Genomic DNA, 20,743 nt, shown 5'->3' on the forward strand with positions numbered 1-20,743 from the left:
ATATGTACATGCATACATTTATACACTAATATATCTGTATACTGTTCTCAACTGATGCTTTATCATTAACATTTTTCATGTCATTAAATAATCTCAAGATTTTTATTGGTTGCATAATAGTCTATTTTATCTATTAGATCAATAGTCTATAATTTCACAAACCCTCTAATTGCTGGGAAATTAAGTTCATGATAGTGAAAAATCCTTAAACTTATATCTTGATTGAATCTGATTTTTTTGGTAGGATAATTCTTCAAAATGGAATTACTGGATAAAAAGATAGAAATAATGCTAAGATTCTTTATGTTGGTGCCTTATGCAATTATTACATTGCCTTGCAGTAAAGTAGCATCAATTTAAATATTGGACAAGCATGTACTGTGATACTGAGACATGTATATTTCAGCATCTGCCAGTGTTTGCCAATATAGTTTCTCAATTGTCTTATTAACTTGTGAGCTTGAATATATTTCATATACCTTAGCCAATTCAATTTCTTTTTTGGTGATCCAAGCATATATTTTTTCAATTCTGTATTGAAATATTTTCTAATAACTACTAAGAGCTCCTCATATATTAAAGATATTCTTTGTCAAGTATTTTATAATTATTCCCTTTATTCTTGTGAACAACAAAGAACACGTGGATAATAGGGAGTGATTATTAAAGTAGTGTCTCTTAATCCTATTTTAAGAACGCGAAGGTTCTAAATTAATTAACATTTCAGGATGTGGATTTAAAAAGGAACAATGTAATCCAAAGTGAACTTGTAGGATCATCTCTTAATTTTACCTATATTATCCATAGCTAATGTCTTCTCCAACATAAGAAAAAATATTTTCTCTTTTCACTCAAATAGGCTTCTTTAAGTATTTCTCTTATATACCAGCATTTTATTTTCAAAATGAAACTTCTCAAACATCCTTAGAAAAGTACATGGTAATGATATATTGAACACCTGTTTAAGATTATCACCTTTTACTGATATTCCTAAATCCATTAATGATGAAGAATATCATCAGTTTTTTCAGTGGGGGTGGATGATTAGACTGAGCTATCTTTAGAAATTCTTGCCCTTGATGACCTTATGACCTCATTTTCAATATAACAACATCTCTAAAATATGGCTTGGTCATGGATGAGCACTTTAAGTACTTTTTATAAAGGAATACAGATTTATATATTTAAGGGGTTAGTTAATTTAGCCCATTTAAGAGTTAACTTATACTATCCATCAATATCAAGGAGCTACATTGGACATTATACAAATCAAGTTACATGAATATAGGGCTTTTTAACGTTCCTCATTTGTCTTAGCATACTAAGCTAGATTGCACTTGTATTAATAAATTCTTTGATTAAACCTAAATACAAAAATTGCTTTGTGGATAAAAATGTGCATAAATTATGAAGCTGTAATGGGTGAATCTGTACCAAGTATTTAAACTATGTAGAACATTTTTTAATTAATTTTGAGTCATGTTCTTTAATTTAGGATTTTTTGGCATCACTTCAGGATATTTGCCATGACAACTAATACTGTGTGACCCAAGGTGAGCAAAATCTCTGAATATTCAGCTTATACAATATTTGTCACAACTCACATGCAATCCAATTGCTCTATAGTAATGTAATTCAATTTCATGTTGCTGCAGGTAAAAGCAAGCAGTTCAAGCATGTTTTGAATGTAATTCCCATAGTACTAGGTTTATGCACAAACTACACTATTGCTCTTCACACAGATTTATAGAAAATGAAAATGGGATTAATTGATAAAAACGCAGATTTGTTGTAAAATATCAACTTTTTAAAATTTTATAAATGAAAGGAAAAATGTTTTTATAAATTAAAATTAAATATAAATAAAATATATATACTTCTGGAGATAAAACTTAGAGAAAAAAAAAAACAACGAAAAGGAAGATAAAAAGGAATAAAAAGGGAAAAGAATGCCAGTATAGAAAACTACAAAGGGCTGCAAACAATCTGATCTAATTAACCCTCTCTGGCAGTGCAAGTGAATTCACATGATCTAAATCAATTATGTCAAGTGATTGCCTAATTTATTCATAGACTCCTCCAATTAGGAAATAAAGCACATAGCCCTTTTTCTTCAAGTTTTAAACAACTGCTTTCACTTTTTTCTATTCAAGGCCCTTCTACATCTCTGGAGTTTGACTCTTTCCTTATATCTGTTCATTTTTATGAACCTTCTCCAAACATTTTCAAATGAATAAAACTAGACTGGGTAAGTGGATATGAATGTAGAGTGTTATATTTGGCACCCTCCTGAAATATCTTTACCCCTACCCTATGTTGCTGTCCAAACCATTTATTTGCACTTTCATTCATTTATCCTTTAATTATTTGTTTGCACTTTTATTCAACTATTCAAACTTCTGATGTGAAAAAAGGGGACCCGCCTACTTTGTAAGATCAGCCAAATTAATCACTGAGATCAACGGGTGGCTGAGATTGCAGCCAGATTGCTCTGACATTACCCGTCCACACCAGCCATCCTGGGTTTGTTCAGCACCTGCACGTCCTAAGCAGTGAGTGGGGCGCTAAAGAAGTAGAAGGCAAGGCCTTGTAGGGGCCTGCATCCTGATTAGAGTGGGAAAAAAATTCTCTCCCAGCAGGACCCCAAAAGTGTGTGCAATTCTGTACTAGAAATAGTGACCCCAGTGATAAAACTGCTTTAGGAATTCAGAGAAAAAGCTTGAAAAAATGACAGCCCCCTGGAACAGGAAAGACTTAAGCAGGTATTGAATGAAAGAATTTAAGTAGGAGAAGGATGAGTCTTCAATTTGTAGAGTTAAGACTGGGATATTAATAAAAGCCTCACTTGAAAACAGAGAAGCATCCAAGTTAAATGTACCCGAGTTCAAATCCTGACTCCACCACTTAATAGCTGACACCTCACACAAGCCAATACATCATCTGTAAAATGGCAGTGGAATGGCAGTGCAAAAACTCATGCTGGGTATCCGCAAGTGCTCAAACCATATTGGTTACTACTATTACAGTTGCTAATGCTTTCCCTCTTCCTCCTATTCTAAATTAACAGCCATCATCACTGTCTTGAACTCGGGGGCTGAAGTGTTTCATCTTTTTACCACGTGTAGAGGGAAGTCAGTGGTTTCTAGGTACTGACCGCTCAGCACTGCAGCAGAGGTTATTTTATGAGCAAGTGCTATCCTGCATACCGCATGCAGTTAGGCACATTCCGCCATCAGAAGTTCATTCCTGCCTTATTACAGTACAGCCTGTTCTTTCATGCTGCTCTGCAGTCAATTCCTACTTATCTAGTGGCTGTGGACACTTCTCTACCTCTTCCCAGCATTGCTCTACATGTCCCAGCGGGCTGGTGACCCTTCCCTCATCCTACTCTGGCTGGTGCACATCACCTTCAAACCTCACAGACACAACTTCTCTTTGCCGAGGACACTCCCCAGAGCAGGAGTTCTAGATATGGTCTGTACTCAAGGTTTCTGTGATCAAATGCGCTTCGGAAAAGCTGCCTATATTATAGCTTGAAGACCTATGGAGACTCTTAAAATCTGTCAATCTCTCAATAAAACATGCTAAAGATTGTAAGCAATCTTGTATTTAAGAAGCCTATTTAACTCAGCTTCTTCCAGATTTGCTTGACCATTCTTTACTATATCATTCAAGTCACTGCTATGACATCTCATCTATTTTCAATTATATTTCATGCTCGTCTACTTTCATATTAACGAACACATTCTTCATTCTTTGATAAGGTTTCATTACTAGCCTATAGCTAGAGGACTTGCCCACTTGTGATTTTTGGCTCACCTTTCTGAGTACAGAGATTATTCACCTGGCATCTACTGATTTATTAAGTCTGGAGATAGGAAATCTTTGATGTAACTTAGTTTGCACTCAATTTGGATGCTACAATCATTTTGCCACCAAATTTATTAATTATTAATTTTCAAAGACTTTATTTATTTATTCATGACAGACACACAGAGAGAGGCAGAAGGAGAAGCGGGGAGCCTGATATAGGATGATCCCAGGACCCTGGGATCATGACCTGAGCCAAAGGCAGATGCTCAGCCACTGAGCCACCCAGGTGCCCCTTGTAAATGGGCTAAATGTTTTCCAACTTATTGGTATACTCTTGTTTTACTTTTAAGGGATTTTGGCTGGAACCTCTACAGGCTCTCATGATTCTTTCAAGACAATCCTTAAGTGCTTGGGGATTATGCCAGTTAGTTTCTGGATCAGCAGAGGGTAGATCAGCTATTCCCAGCTCACCTGGAACCATCACTCTTGATTAGTCAATTTCCAATTTGATCTCTGTTTTAATTTTCACTCTAATTTTAATACTTTCTTTGAGTAGAATTCCTAGTAACCTTTTCTTATGAACACTGGAAACCAAGTGGGTATTGAATATTAACCTTTCTAGTCATGTTTCCACTCTCCACAATTTGTAGAAGTTTCTGCTTGTTATACTGAATAGCTTTGGCCAGTCTCTCTCTCTTTTTTTTAATATCTGGATATTTGTATCTCTTAATCCCCTTCACATATTTCACAAATCCTCTCACCCTTCTTCCCTTTGGCAACTGCTAGTTCATTTTCTGTATTATGAGTCTGGTAGTTTTATTTTATTTTATTTTTTTACATTCTACAAATAAGTAAAATCATGGTATTTGTCTTTGTCTGACTTACTTCACTTAGCATAATACCCTCTAGGTCCATCTATGTTGTCACAAAAAGCAAGATTTCATTACAAAAATTTTTTTGTGGCTGAGTAATATTCTCTATCTATCTATCTATCTATCTCCACCTATCTACATATACCACACTTTCTTAATCCATTCATCTATTAACAGGCACTCAGGGTGCTTCCATATCTTGGCTATTGTAAATAACGCTGCAATAAATATAAAGGTACATATATATGTTTTAAAATTTGTATTTTTCATTTGCTTTGGGTAAATACACATTAGTGGAATTACTGGATCATACTCTAGATCTCTTTTTAATTTTGTTGAATTTCCATACTTTTTTCCATACCCACTAACACTGCATGAGGGTTCCTTTTTCTCCACACCCTTGCCAACACTTGTTTCTTATCTTTTTGACAGTAGTCATTTTGACTGGTGTGAGGTGATATCTCATTGTGGTTTTGATTAGCATTTCCCTGATGATAAGTGATGCTGAGCATCCTTTCATGTGTCTGTTGGCCATCTGTGAGTCTTCTTTGGGAAAATGTCTATCTATTCGGATCCTCTGTCCATTTTTTAATTGATTTGTTTTTTGGTATTGAATTGTATAAGTTCTTTACATAGTTTGCATATTAACCTCTTATTTGTTGTGCCATTTGCAAACATCTTCCATTTAGCAGGTTGATTTTTTGTTTTGTTGATAGCTTACTTTGCTCTGCAAAAGCTTTTTATTATGGTACAGTCCCAATAGTTTATCTTTTGTTTTCCTTGCCTGAGGAGACATAACCATAAAAATGTTCCTAAAGTAATGTTCAGGATAAGTGCCTATGTTTTCTTTTAGGGCTTTTATAGTTTCAGGTCTTACATTTAGGTCATTACTCAATTTTGCATTTATTTTTGTGAATGGTGTAAGTGGTCCATTTATTGAAGAGACTGTCCTTTCCCCATTGTATATTCTCTCCTCTTTCATAGATTAATTGACCATGGAAGCTTCGGCTTAAATATGGGCTCCCCATCCTGTTTCATTGATTTATGTATCTTTTTGTGCCAGTACCATACTGTTTTGATTACTACAGCTTTATAGTATTATCTTCAAATCTGGGATTGTGACACCCTCAGTTTTGTTCTTTTTTCCTCAAGATTACTTTGGCTCCTTAGAATCTTCCACATAAACTTTAGGATTATTTGATCTAGTTCTGTGAAAAATGCAATTGGAATTTTGATAAGGATTGCAATGAATTTGTATATTGCTTTAGGTAGTATGGACATTTTAATAATTCTTCTAATCCATGAACATGGTATATCTTTCCATTTGTGTCATCTTTAATTTCTTTCATTGATGTCTTATAAATGTCAGGATATAGGCCTTCACATCTTGGTTAAATTTATTTCTAGGCATTTTATTTCCCTTCCAGTATCCTTTTTCACTTGATTTATTATTACCAGGTACATCCCTAATCTCTCAAACTTTGTTCATGAGACTATTTCTAACAGAGGTAACCTACAGAAATAACATATAGTTGTTATCACTGATTATGTATCAATTATTTAGAACATTACCTGGTAAAGAGAAAGCACTGAATAAATACTTGTATAAGGAAGAAAGGGAGAGAGGGAAGGAGGGAGGTAAGAATAGATGGATAAACTTTACAAGAGATTGAAGTTATTTTTCCAAGTGTTTAACAACATTTCAGTCTTATAAAAAAATAGACTAGGTTTTTTTTGGTGCTGCCAGGCTGTGTATACTAATATATTCTGAATCAGCCCAAATCACTGTATATAAAGTATAATACTGTAAGTGTTCTAATGAAGAGTAAAAATAAATAGATAAATAAATGTGTGTGTGTGTGTGTGTGTGTGTATAAGACTGACTTACCCTGGATTAAGCAGTTTTTATGGTAAGTCTGAGCTCTGGCTTTGCCTCTGGTTCATGTTTAGCTAGACATTTCTCTAACCATTTAATGAAATTCACAGATGTATTAATTAATATGTACTTTGGAGTGGATAACATACTTAGCTTTAGGAAATTAAAAGCAAAATATCTATTTTCCCCTATGAGCAAGAGTTGAGATTTGACCTTTAATGTAGAATAACATTTTACTTTCAAAATATGATATTTAATTTAGAAATTTTTGGACTTACAGAGGAAATGCTCAGATGGTTCACAATAGAAAATGCAGTCAAAAATATATGAAAAATGTTTAGCCACAGAAGTAATTTTAAATGTAAAATAAAAATGCCCCTGTTAAGTCTATAAAATTGAAGATGAAAAAAAAATGACTTCCAGATTCTTCCATATACCACTAATAAGTATAAAATTGCTTTTCTGGAGGGCAAGTAGTCATATACATCAAAAGCCTTAAATATTTAAATAATATTTTGCAAGAAATTATAAAGAAATTAATAATGATAAAATAATCATGATTGTTTACAAAAGTTTATGTACTTTCAGGCTCAATTCATTGCTATTTCCCAAGAGTGAAGAATTGGAAATGACTCTCATGGCCAAATAATGTATTCGGCAGATAAATCAAGCTACATTTATTCAAGAGCAGACTTTACAATTAAAAAATATTATAGAAGCAAAAACATAGAGAATAGTAGTCAAATCAGTTTGTTCTAAAAGGACACAAATTTAAAAGCACATGTTTAGTACAATGACTTTTGGAAAAAATAGAGTATAAAAATATGAATATGTATATATGAGAATAAAAATACACAAGACTAAAAATACTTTTTAAAAAAACTGCAGCTGTACCTAAAGATGAGATAGTTATACCTCCCTATAGCAGTTTTAATCTCTATCAAAAGTTTTGCTAATAACCAGTCATTGCTAATAATGCTAATAATCATTCTGAACACTACATAGAAGAGATAATTATAAAACTGCCAAACCTCATCTAACGTGTATATTTTATGCAATATGTTGTTACACTATTTAATTGTATATTTATATATAATATTTTCAGCTAACAAAATCTCACTTTAAAACCACTAAAATGGATTTGGTTCATATTTGCAAGAAAAATGTAAGTGTTTTGTTTCATTGTTTGAAGGGTGTTCTTAGCTTCATATTTATGAAGATGTCCTTATTTTAGTACAAAAGTTCTTCAAAAAGGAATGCAGAATTTCATTTCAATATAAACAATGGATTTGAAAACAAAGGCAAATAAGAAAAAGTTCATTTTTGGCTTTGTTTAAAATGCTTGAACGTCTCTGAGACGTAGAGGCTTGGCTGAGGTACAAAATATAAAGAAGAAAGCACTTTGTGGACTAATGCAAAATTTAATTTCAGTTCTAAAGGACAAGACAGTTCCTCCATTGATCAAGCTTTCTTATCAGAGCACAAATAATACTGTAAATAGAGGCTAATTTAAGAAAGATCTGCATGGGTTATTGGCATAATATCATTAGTTATGTTTCAATTACAAGTATTTCCAAACTTTATTGTTTTCTTTATATCTCTTGTGTGATAATAGAGCTTTGGGTTCTTCTTCCAGACACTGATTTTGTAAATTCTCTACATACTCCACCAAGCAATACCCCAATTTAAGAAGGTATGAGTGTTGTGCAAAACCACATGGTAACAGTTGACACCATTTGTGACCTAGCGATTGAATTAAGGATCTACACACAAAACCCACAGGCTTCTTCAGATTCTCAAAATATTTACTTGAGGTGAATTAACCAACATCAACAGGCCAAGTCTATCACCAATTATAAGAAAAATGTGTAGGAGATGTACAGGCTCACTTGTGACGCTACCACTAACATTAACTTCTCCATGATTGATACTGTTACTAAATAGCATTGAATGCCTTATGTCTTAGGCTTCAGGTTAAGTATTTGTATATCAAAAGGGATGCTTCATGCTTCGAAGATTTTTTTTTTCTGGGTAGGGACATATAAGAGAGTTGTGTTTCTTAGACATTTGTTCAAAAATGGTAAATGAGAGCATCTGTGTTCAAGGTATCTGTGAGCACCTGCTTGTTGGAAAGTGTATGAGAGTGGTGGCCTGGAATGTGCCACACACAACTTTCAGACAAGTCTAAAATATAAAAGAACGGCCTATCTCAGAAATATTGCTGCTCAGTCCCTGACCACCATAATAAGGTAAATACCGCAATAAAGTAAGTTAAATGAACGTTTTAGTTTGCTAGTGCATAAAAAGTTATGTTTATACTATAATCTATTAAGTGTGCAATAGCATTATGTCTAAAAAAAAGTCCCTTAATTAAAAAATACTTCATTGCTAAAAAATGCTACCCATTATTTGAGCTTTCAGCAAATTGTAATCACTGATCACAGATCACCATAACAAATACAAAAAGAAAAAGCTTGAAGTATAGTGAGAATTACCAAAATGTGACACAGAGACACAAAGTGATCAAATGCTGTTGGAAAAATGGGTCTGATGGACTTGCTCAACTCTGGGTTGCCACAAAACTTCCATTTGTAAAAAAACAACAGTATATGCAAAGTGCAACAAAGCAAAGTGCAATGAAATGAGGTATTCCTGTAGTATAGAAGTACACTTTCTACACAAAAGGCACTGTTTTCCAATTAATAGTAATAATGAACATAAAGTACAAATTATTCTTGAAAATACTTTTTTAGGGATTGCAAATAACGCAGGAAAAAAGCACATATACAGACTTACAGGAACAGAAGCATGTTCTTCACATACAGAAGAGTTTTGTGCATTTGCTTTCAACCCAAATAGTTATTCTAATTGCTTTTAAATGGAATCTGCATTATTCTTCTATATCTAATATAATGATCTAGTTACATTACAGAGATAGAAAAGTGATCTATATCTCTATGATTCAGTTTATGTTAATACTAGTCTTTGATATATTTTCATTCTTAAATGTGGCAATTATCTAAAATTTAATTATATGTTACGTTTTAGTTGACCCAAATATTGATTTTCTTCGTGTTTAGAAAGAGGCCTGCTTTGGATGGCATTGCTGTTACTGTATGTGAAATCAGTTATTGTAAGTTCTCCTTACTTGTTCTTCTTTTCTCATCAGTGACATCTCTTAGAAATCAGCCTGAGTCTTGATAAATAATTTCTGTAAATTCACTTAACACCTAGCCACCCACTTCATTTATAACCTGTATGGTTAACTATATAAGCATATTAAGATGCACTAAGGAAAAAAGGAAAGAACTTATATCCTTTACCCAACGCTGAAAAGTAAACTATGGTCCCTTTTCTGCGATTCTGGTGAATTTTGAATTTCTATTTCTACTTTTTTCCTTGCACTCCAAATATGCCACAAACAAGGATTCATTTTTCTGTTATTATCTTCATAGATTTCAAAGCTTGTAAATATGGTGAATCTTCTGGTGTGGCCATCATCCCCTGATATGTTTGGGGTGCAGATTCAATTTCAAACAGATTTTAGGGTTTTTTTTTAAAATAATTTTATTTATTTATTTATTTATTTATTTATTTATTTATTTATTTATTTGAGAGAGAGAGAGAGAGCGCACGCAAAAGCGACGGGAGGGGCAGAGGAAGAGGGAGAGAGACAAGCAGATTACCTGCTGAGCAGAGAGCCAATGTGGGGCCAGATCTCAAGACCCTGGGATCATGACATGAGCTGAACTCAGACGCTTAACTGAAGGAGCCACCCAAGTGCCCCCAGATTTGAGTTTTTCGTAGCAGCCATGAAAATATCTGAGGAGGGCTCTCATATGCTTCCTAAGCCATCTCTCTTCCAGGCAAGATATCTTTCTTTCAACTGTTTTATATCAGACATGGTTTCTAGGCCCATTATCATATCTGGATGCATTCCACCCTGTTTTTGTCTCTATTAAAATATCGTACCCAGAATTGTTTTAATTTTTTTTAATTTTTTAATTTTTTTTATTTATGATAGTCACAGAGAGAGAGAGAGAGAGAGGCAGAGACACAGGCAGAGGGAGAAGCAGGCTCCATGCACCAGGAGCCTGATGTGGGATTCGATCCCGGGTCTCCAGGATTGTGCCCTGGGCCAAAGGCAGGCGCCAAACCGCTGCGCCACCCAGGGATCCCCGTACCCAGAATTAAATACAGTACTATAGATGTGTTATGATGAGGCCAGAGTACAGTGAAACTCTCATCTTCCTTGATCTGGCAACACAGAACCACCTCTGAGGTTGGCCATATCAGGCAATCAGCTAAAACATAGGGCATCCTCAGTCACCGTTATTATACCAGTTTCCTAAATCCTGTACTTGGACAATTGATTTCTTTGAACCTGACTTCATGACATCACCTTTATGTTTCATCACCCTCTCTAAAGTAGACTCACCTCTCCCCAGTCTTCATCTCTATCTGGATTTGGCTTCAGAGAAATCACTTCTATCTGAAGTCTTCTGATTTTTTTTACTTGAGTAAGGCTCTCTCATCTATTTACCCAACGTGCATGAAAACACCACAGGAGAGGAGCTTTAGTCTTCTTCACCCAGGATATGGCCTGGGATATAGTGGATAGCCAACAAATGCCTGGGAGATGGATGAGTCATTCTTTGTTAAATTCTGCCTTGAGTTCTGGAGAAATCAGCTGAATGCTAATTCTGTCAGTCTCATATATTACCCAATTCTCTGAGGCAGCATCTACTGAAACTTTGGTAAGAATGCCTTTCGTACCACCCTCATTCAAGTTACACACCACCACTCTTCATCAAATTCTGTTCAGAATGTAAGGAGAAGCTCCCAGGACCCAGTCCTATATGTTATATTGTTCCTTTCAAGATGACTATGAGTCTTAATTAGCACAACTTTAGAATGGACATTCTCATGCTTTTACCTACTCTCCTGTATGATTTGGCCTGTAAGTTTCTTTAAAAAAATTTTTTTTTAAAGATTTTATTTATTCATGAGAGACACAAATTGAGAAGCAGAGACATAGGCAGAGGAAGAATCAGGCTTCCTGCAGGGAGCCTGATGTGGGACTCGATCAGGATCAGGCCCTGGGCTGAAGGCGGCACCAAACCGCTGAGCCACCCAGGCATCCTGGCCTGTAAGTTTCAATAAAAAATTGACATACTGTTAGAAAGATCAAAGTAAACTATCATATTTCCCTGAATTAGGTCTAGAAGTACATTCAAAAAGAAAAGGAGACATCAGTTGTTTCTGAGATCCTTCTCATGGAGGTTGTATGACCACTTTTTCTTTTTCTTTTCATTTCACAAACATGGATATTCTTTGTGGATCAGTGTTGGGATCAGTAGTTTCACTAGTCATTTCTGGAATTCATCAGAATTGGGAAATTGATAATTTGCTTCCTGTTCTCCAGTGTGAGGTGTGTACTTTTCATAATTTCTCATGATCAGGGACACTGTTCTAGAAGCATGATGCTTTTAGTGTGCAGGAATATAAACTGCCTCCTTCCATTCGCTGGCAGCCATGCTTTTCCCGTTTGAACATCATTCTCTTATGTGCATGAAGATAAAATTAACACAGGAACCGGGTGGCTCTGCGTTCCACCTGACAGCTGTTAGGTGCTCTAAACAATGGGCCCCTCACACACTTTCTTTTTCGTGTTCTAAAAATAGCCTGGCTGTCTAACTCTTACAGGTTTTTCGAGCTTCAAGCAGCTGTTCAGCTCTTCCTGCATTTATTCTTTTAGACGACTGCTACTCTCTCCCATTTTCCTTTTTCTTTTTAACCATTTGCTTTTTTCTCTTCCTCTCTTCTACATACCCAAGGTTATCAGTAAGTTCCTGAAGCAGCCACACTGGTATCTTCACCCTTCTCCCTTTTGTTCCTCTTGGAGATAAGTTATCATCATCATGCCAGAATTTCCTTTTGGGAATCTTTCCTTAACTCTTGGGTTTTCCTTTCCTGTTAGACTTTCAATCTAGATACATGCAGCAAACACCATTTCTCATATTTTCTCCTGAAGCATCAGTGTTTTATTATTTTTTTATTTAAATTCAATTTAATGAACATATATTACATTATTAGTTTCAGAGGTAGAATTTAGTGATTCATGAGTTGCAGTATAATAACCAGAGCTCATCACATCCTGTGCCCCCCTTAATGCCCATCCTTAGTTGCATCCCCCCCACCCCCAGAAACCCTCAGTTTCCTAGAGTTTAGATCTCTTATGGTTTGCCTCCCTGTTTTCATCTTATTTTATTTTTCCTTCCCTTCCCCTATGTTCATTTGTTTTGTTTCTTAAATTCCACATATGAGTGAAATCATATGGTGTTTGTCTTTCTCTGATTGACTTATTTCACTTAGCATAATGCTCTCTAGTTCCCTGCATGTTGTTGCAAATGGCAAGATTTCATTCTTTTTAATTGAAGCTTCAGTGTTGAAGGTACACAATATGCACTCCATAAACATTTGTTTAATGGATGATAAACATTATCTGCAATTCCTTAATTTTGACTTCCTAAAGCTTAGGACATACACCTGACTATGTCCTGGTACTCTTCCCTCGTCTTTCACAGGTAGTTAATGGATATTTTCTGTTAGCGTTACCATTAATTCCTCCTTACCAACCAAGTTTGTTTTTGTTTTTTCTTTTAATGAGTCAGTTTTATCTTACACAACACCATGCAGCTCTCACTATCATCAGAGATGTTGCTTATTGATGGACAATGAGGACGATCCATTGATATACATGCAAACTTACATTAAGATATCTATTAATAGATTACATGGCATACATAATATATATTAACTGATAAACCAGCATCACAATTATCTGAACAGATGATTTTATAAATATTCTATGTATTTACTGTTCAGGATTTTTGTCTTATTACAAAGAATGCATATGGAAATACCTCACTCTACAAAAAAAAAAAAAAATTTGTGTGTGTGTGTGTGTGTGTGTGTGTGTGTGGCAGTGGGCATCCTGTCATGCAGGCCTTAAGGATTTGGAGGAGGCTTTGGAGAGTCTTGACTCTCCACCCCACCTCTGGGCACCTACAGATACAGGCCAGGCAGCTAGCCTTGTGAAGAAGGGGGAACAGAGACTGTCCTGAGTCCCTGTGAACACTTGCACATGCATGCCAAAAAATCATTTTAAGGAGAAAATATTAGAAGAGTGGGGCTAATTAACTTTTTTGCATGCCCATCTTTGCTCAAATACTAGAGACACCTAACTTCTCCAAGAGGAGCGTCTGACGTGTATGAGGGGGTTATATTCAAAACATGACCTAAGTATTTATTTACCTTTGTTGATCCTAGAAATCAGTTTATTTATAATTTCCTTCAATTGTGGGCATCTACAAACATTTTCCATCTTAAGAAAAGTCAGAAAAAGCAACTAACAGAAAAATAAAATTGCTGAACTATAGATCTTAGAGTCATCCAAGGTGCATGAACTTTTTTAAGAGACTGTGGGACATGGAATGTTAACGATCTTCATTGTCAGGGAACTTCCTAAACTTTTGTCTGAATGCCTCATGCATCACTTGAAGCTCATTTCCTCTCATTGAACAGAGGCAGGACAGCTGGCCAGCAGCTTCCATCTGTGCTGTCTTCAGTTTTCTCTAACTATGTTACAGAACACCCTTCTGAAATGGGAGAAGGCCAATTTGAAACAAAAGTGAAAACTCTCAAACACACACACACACACACACACACACACACACACACACAAAATCCAAAACAACTAACAAAAACTTTGTGGGGAACAGCATTTTAAACTGAACTTTGAATAGGCCTATAGATTAGGTCAAGGGATGGGCCAAAATACTGAAGCGCTGTCCCTTGAATAATTCAGATTAATTCTTAAATAGTATTACAGGGTCATAAAACACCAGGCTTGGAAATTAAAGATGTTTAGGTCTCATCAAAAAGTCTTTGAATGTAACTCTCTGGCATGTTGCCAAAAGGGCAGCTCTTTGGGGGAAAACCCTATGCCAAAGGCCAAAGAGGCAGCTGTGTTATTCAGCTCCTGAGAGCTTCCAACTCAACACCCACACAAGCTCAATTATGAGCAAATTAAAGGGATCCAGACTGAACATAGTAATTCTGGTAATTTAAATAAATAGAGGAAAGTCTACAATTAGTAGGAAAAGATTGATTTTCTGGAAAACCCAGAAAATGACACCCTAACCCCTCTGAATAAGCATAGTTACATCCAATTATTTAAAAATAAATTTCCTTCTATTCATCATTTTAATCATTTCTGATCCGTCTTAAGGTGGCCACATGCATGCCAGCAAAAGTATTCACAATATTGAGGCAGAATAACCTAAAAAAAAATCTATAATGGATATATAGGAATTAATGACACTGAATCAAATTGTAAGTTTTATACCTACATTTTAGAGAACATAGATAATATACTATTCATTTCTACCTTGTTTTGAGTACAGAGAAAATTTGAGGGTTATTCAGAAAGAACAAAGACTGAATATTGTGGAATCTATTACCAAAACTCACTATATTAATAAAGGACAAAATACACAGAATGGTCATTCTGTATAGATCCTTAAAACTTACTTAAAAAAATTCAGCATCCATTACTGATTAAACACAATAAGCAAGTAAACTTTTTAAGAAGCTAGGGATACAAGGACACTTATGAAACTTGATAAAAACATTTCTTCTATTAAGAATCCATCAATGAAGTCATAATTAATGGACACATGCATGTGTGTGCACACACACAGTGGAAGCATTCTTGTTTAATCTTTAAATTCATTTTGATGAGCTGACCTAAAGTTCATATGGGAGTAAATGTATATGAAGAGCCAGAGAGATTTTACAAAAGAAGAAAAATCAGAGGAAGTGTTTCCTATAAGTTATCAAAATACACTGTAATAGCATGATAATATAAATAGGGTGACATTGGCATGGAAGAGACAAATATATCAATAGAATTTGTCTAGAAACTGACCCATGTACGTAAGGAAATTTAGTATTCAATGTTATTGCATTCTGCTTTAATGGGGAAAGGATATAAAAGTCAAGAAATGTTCTTAATAATTTGCCTATTATCCTGAATAAACATTTTTTCACCTCACACACCATGGATAAATATATTATAGATTGGAAACATTTTTTTAAAAGCCTTTAGAAGTACTAGAAGAAAATAATGTGATAAGTATAACACCTAAAAGTCATGAAGGAAAAGATGGAAATTTTTTACCATGAGACTAAAATCTTCATAGTAAAGGATATCATAATCAAACTAAGAAGATAAATAATGGATTGTGAGAAATTGTTTGCAATTATATAACATCTTTTTTTTTTTAAGATGATTTATTTATTTACTGTAGGTAGTGAGACAGAGAGAGCTCGCATACACATGCCTGCGTTTGTGCATGCCTATGTATAAGAGTTGCGGGGAGAGGCAGAGGGAGAGAATCTTCAAGCAGACTTCTCATTGAGCAGGAAGCCTGACATGGGGCTAGATCTCCCAGCCTGAAAGATCATGACCTGAGTCAAAACCAAGAATTGGAGGCTTAACCAACTGAGCAACCCAAGTGCCCCCATTACAACATTCTAAAGATAAAAAATTAAGAAATCGATTTTTTTTGGCAAATGATATAAATAAGCAAATCACAGAATGTGAAATACAAATAGATACCCTAAGAAAAAAAACCTCAAACCAAAAAAATACCCAAACTCTCAATCCCAAATTTAGTCAAAAGGCGGAAAGTCAATTGTAAATCCAGATTCATTCACATAACAGCATACAACTATTATAAAAAAACCACAACACATGATATAGACATATGTACATAGATGGTGCAACAAATAGAGTGCTATGTATACATAGCAAACTATTTTTAAATCATATTTGTATCTGAGGATAAGAATGCTTCCCCCCCATTCAAGTGCTGTCTTTTGAAATGAGTGAAATTAAATAAATGGAACTCACTCACCTTTAAAATAATTTGTACATAATATGCAAGTTAAAATGCTACCTTAGACTCAGCAACAAAAATGAAATAAAAACAAAGGTACTATTAACGGGGACCATTAGCCTTCAAAGAGTCCTGCAGACTTTGTATAGAAGAACTATCCAACATAAAATACTAGATAAATAAAAGGTTTTATTTTTCAAAATTTTGAACCATATGAAATTGCTCTTTTCCCAGGTCCAAAATGCTTTTTATCAAAAGCATTAATTTGATATTCAGCCTAAATACCTTAGGGTGGGTTGATTGATGGCTGATTTTTCCCTTTTTGAAAATGGGATCTTGATCCTGCTATCCTTATAAGCATAGCTACTATCCTTTTTAGTAAACATATTATTTCCTTATGTTGGCCCACTGCTACTTACAGAAAATAAAACAAATTAACAATATTCTTTTCACCTAACCAAACAGGAAAGACACTTTGAAATGTTTACCATTCTGGCATCATCTGAGTTTATGCACTAAGAAAACCAACAGATTTATTGAGCTCCCTCAATTGTCTAGGGGACAAGGGTTCAGAATGGTTCTAGAATGCTGACCCTCGGTGCCCTCTGCAAGACTCTTAGCTTTAAACTGGCATTTTCTGAAAGAGACCAAACTTGGATCGTATATGAAATGTTTTTATACCATATTTTACCACTTCTGCCGTACAGTATATTTAAGCCAAAGCTTTGGCACTCATGTCCTAAAGAAAATAGCTTATGACCTCTACCTAGTGACGTAAATTGAACAAACATTCCTATTGTCATTTATGGTAGAAGTACAACAGAATGCAATCAGTGACTGCTATTCTACATATTTTGGAAGGGCTATTTCAATGTAAAAAAAGAAAACTTCTCAAAAACAAGTTTTCAGTAACAAACAAAAAAAACCCCAGAAGTACATTTCTGGGTTGTACATTGTACATTGTTTCTGGATATGCCTTGGGTTTTATTTGTACGAATTGGACAGCAATTTTTCTTTCTTAAACTGAATGCCATTTTTTTTTTCTTTTGCAGAGATTTTTTTGAAACTGTATTGCTGGTCACTTTTTGTTTTAATTAAATGAGGAAAATAGTAATATATTCTTGCCCTAAATTAAGAGATTTTTATCTATTTATTTTCTTCAGAGAAGTTGGGAAGACAGAACAAAAAATATTTATCAAACACTTTATAAAAATAAATTGTTCCTCAAATTTTTAGTAATAGCCTAGGTCACTGTCATACAATATTCCTTTGGTTTATCAAAGGTTCACACTGGGGAAAATCCCCTTTTCTGACTAGTGCTTAGACTTTCTATCCCTCTCTTGCTTTGGGTGATCAGAGCAAATGTATCCTAGTAATCTAGTTAATTTATAGAAAATAGAATCAACTTCTCTTGTTTCATCATGATTGAACATTTTTTTTAACTCCTGTAAATGAGTTAGCGATAAGCACTATTTATCAGATTGTTTTGTGGAGCATACGGTTTTGATTATTCTCTATTCTTGTTGCTACTAATGAAATATGCAATACATCTCAAGAGAAAACATTTGCAAAGCATGGCCTGTGAGCACCCAGCAGCAATGAATATTTGCTGAGGATTTATTTTGTGCAGTTTTCACCTTTCTCTCATAGTCCTCTCTCTCCTCACAATCTTTCTCCAACAGCCCATGAGAGCACAGCGATGTGCTTGGGTGTCTGAGATGTCCTCTGGGGTCCCCCATTCTAGGACCTGGAGAACAGTTTCCAAGGGCCCTTGCTCTGCCCTAGCAGCCGAAAGTCATACAGAAATTCCCCAAAGAGCTAAGAAGAGAACCTCGATGAAGTTGTTCAGGCATGGATGCAGGGTACCTTGACACCCTCAATCTGACAAACTCAAGGACCCTTTACCCCTCTTGTGTTAACAGGATCTGGAGATGGGCATTTAAAGAGAGAAACCTTCCCCATTGGTGCCATCCCTATCCATTGCACGCCGAGATGAGAAACCCCGTGGAAGAGGATTCAGTTAATTGTATTATCTTCCCAGGCCCCGCAGAGGCTATGTACAGGAGAACTGCAAAGACAGTAGCAGAGGTGAGAGTACAAATATAAAGGCAGGCGAGTTACCGATGCTTATGGCATTCAGATCATCTGGAAGGAATAATCACATTTTTCTGACCTATATGGACCACCTTATAAAAATGTCATTTACCTCTCATTTAAAAGGGGGTAATTACAATTAAATGTGGGAGAGGAGACAGGAAGATGGGATGACCAACATCCCCTCCTCCAGGCTTGGGCAGACTTTGCCCCCTAAGGTTGGAGCTGAGGAAACAAAGGGAGGACATTCAGGAAGATAGATGGGCTGGCTGGAGCGCTGACCTGGATGTCACTCACCCTCACTTACCAAGGTCCATGCTCTTTGAGGCTTTCAGATTCATTGATTCGGGCTGCCTGGCCGGTGTCACAGATCTGAAGTGGATGTGCTGATCTGGAAAATATACTGCCGAATCCACCCCAGAGCTGTGGAAAGAAGCCATATGCCGTATTTAGATTTAGAATGATTTTTTTTTCTCTTTTCGTAAAGGAAGCAGTTCTCATTTTGAACCCAGCCCCTCGTTGTTCCCTCTCTAGCTCCCAACCATGTATTATCAACCGATTCTTGAATCTCAGGTTGCTTTTATGAGATGTAGCAACTCTATTTTTATGTATTTTATCACACTCTACAATTTAAATAAAATATTCTCTGGCTAATATCATGTTTTCCTCTTCACTGATTTCTGCTAATTGGGATCCTGCTGTACAATATATAACTTCAAATGGGAAAGCCGAGCCTGGAAAGAACTGGCACTTCAAAGGAGGTCACCAGATATTCGCAGAGCCTAAAAGCGGGGTTAAGAGATTTCTGAGGGCTAAGCATGCCCTTTCTTTCAAAACAAGTGAAAGGCTTATATCCTTCAGAGAAAACCATCTTGCTGAAAGACTGCTGGCTGCAGTGGCTTGGTCTTCAATTTTATTTAGGCCTATTTCCTAAAAGTAATGTTAATACTGAGAAAATATTCTGCTCATTAATAATATGAAAAGGAAATAACATCAAAAGCACAGTTGACAGTTTAGACACCAGATACATTAAATACCCATTATAGGCTTCCTAGTACTTGTAGTCAATCTCAGAGAATTCTATTTCTGCTAAATATTTTATTTATTCTGCTTGAGGATGGAGGAGATTATACAAGGGAATTACAGACAATGCCTTATTTCTTGGTCTAGAAATAAATCATATTTATAAATTTCATAAATTAAATTACAGCTGCTTTCTCCCTTGATATTCTCATATATTTAGAAAGTTAATATGGTGGCTCATTTCAGCATAACTTTATTCGAGTTTTAAATTCAGTGAAACTCAAATCAAGTATCTGATAAATCTGAAAGTACTGAAGTAGAGGTTTTCAAACAGTTGGGATTTGACACTATAAACAATAGAGCAACAATAAAAAGAATGAACTCTTACGAATGAGAATCCTTCTAAAATGTATAGGGGATCTTAATTTCTTAGCCAAATATACCAAAATAAGTTTAATCTTTTCTTGAAACCCATTAGTTATGCACATTCAATACTGCCTTGCAGCAATATTAAAATTAAAATGCAGCAATAATAATATTGCTGAGTGAATAAATGAACTTCCATTATTGTAATACAGCAAGTGGCTCAAGGAAGTACCCATGACAGGTGGCAGCAGAGTGCAGAGCTCAAGAGCCCAGATGCCAGAGCAAGCCTGGCTTTGCTCCTGTCTAGCTGTGAGACCCACGTACGTTACTGAACCTCTCTGTGCTTCAATTTCCTCATGCATAAAATGGGTATAACCACACTCCCTACTTCACGGGGTTGTTAAGAGATAAAATGAGTTTGTAAAGTAAAAATATAAAGATTTGTAAAGTAAAGGGCATAGATTCTGGAACAGAGTAAGTGCCAGTAGAAGAATTTAGGAAATAACTAAGCAAGTAAATAAGTAGACTTGCATTTGTTTCCCAAATGATCATACATTTTTGCTTTGCGAGTCCTTGATAGGATTTCTCAGGTTTCTTTCTTTCTCTGCTTTTGTCCAAGTCTCAGTAGACCCGTGACTAAGAGCCCCCTCTTCTATTTATTTTTAATTTTTTCCCTTTTTTCTAAAAAAATATTATTTTTTAAAGACTTTATTTATTTATTCGTGAGAGACACA

General features: G+C 35.3%; 1 protein-coding gene across 5 annotated transcripts in view; it reads right to left on the reverse strand.

Annotated features, from left to right (window-relative positions):
* Nucleotides 1-20,743, reverse strand: part of PARD3B (par-3 family cell polarity regulator beta) — a 979,753-nt gene that overhangs the window by 361,133 nt on the left and 597,877 nt on the right. For all 5 annotated transcript variants that reach the window (XM_077885333.1, XM_077885331.1, XM_077885334.1 and 2 more), the window contains exon 15: nt 18,928-19,043. In XM_077885333.1, the coding sequence (XP_077741459.1) occupies nt 18,928-19,043 (116 nt within the window). The remainder of the gene's footprint in view (nt 1-18,927; nt 19,044-20,743) is intronic.

The sequence above is a fragment of the Canis aureus genome, chromosome 36 (genome assembly GCF_053574225.1).
Source record: "Canis aureus isolate CA01 chromosome 36, VMU_Caureus_v.1.0, whole genome shotgun sequence".
Lineage (NCBI taxonomy): Eukaryota > Metazoa > Chordata > Mammalia > Carnivora > Canidae > Canis > Canis aureus.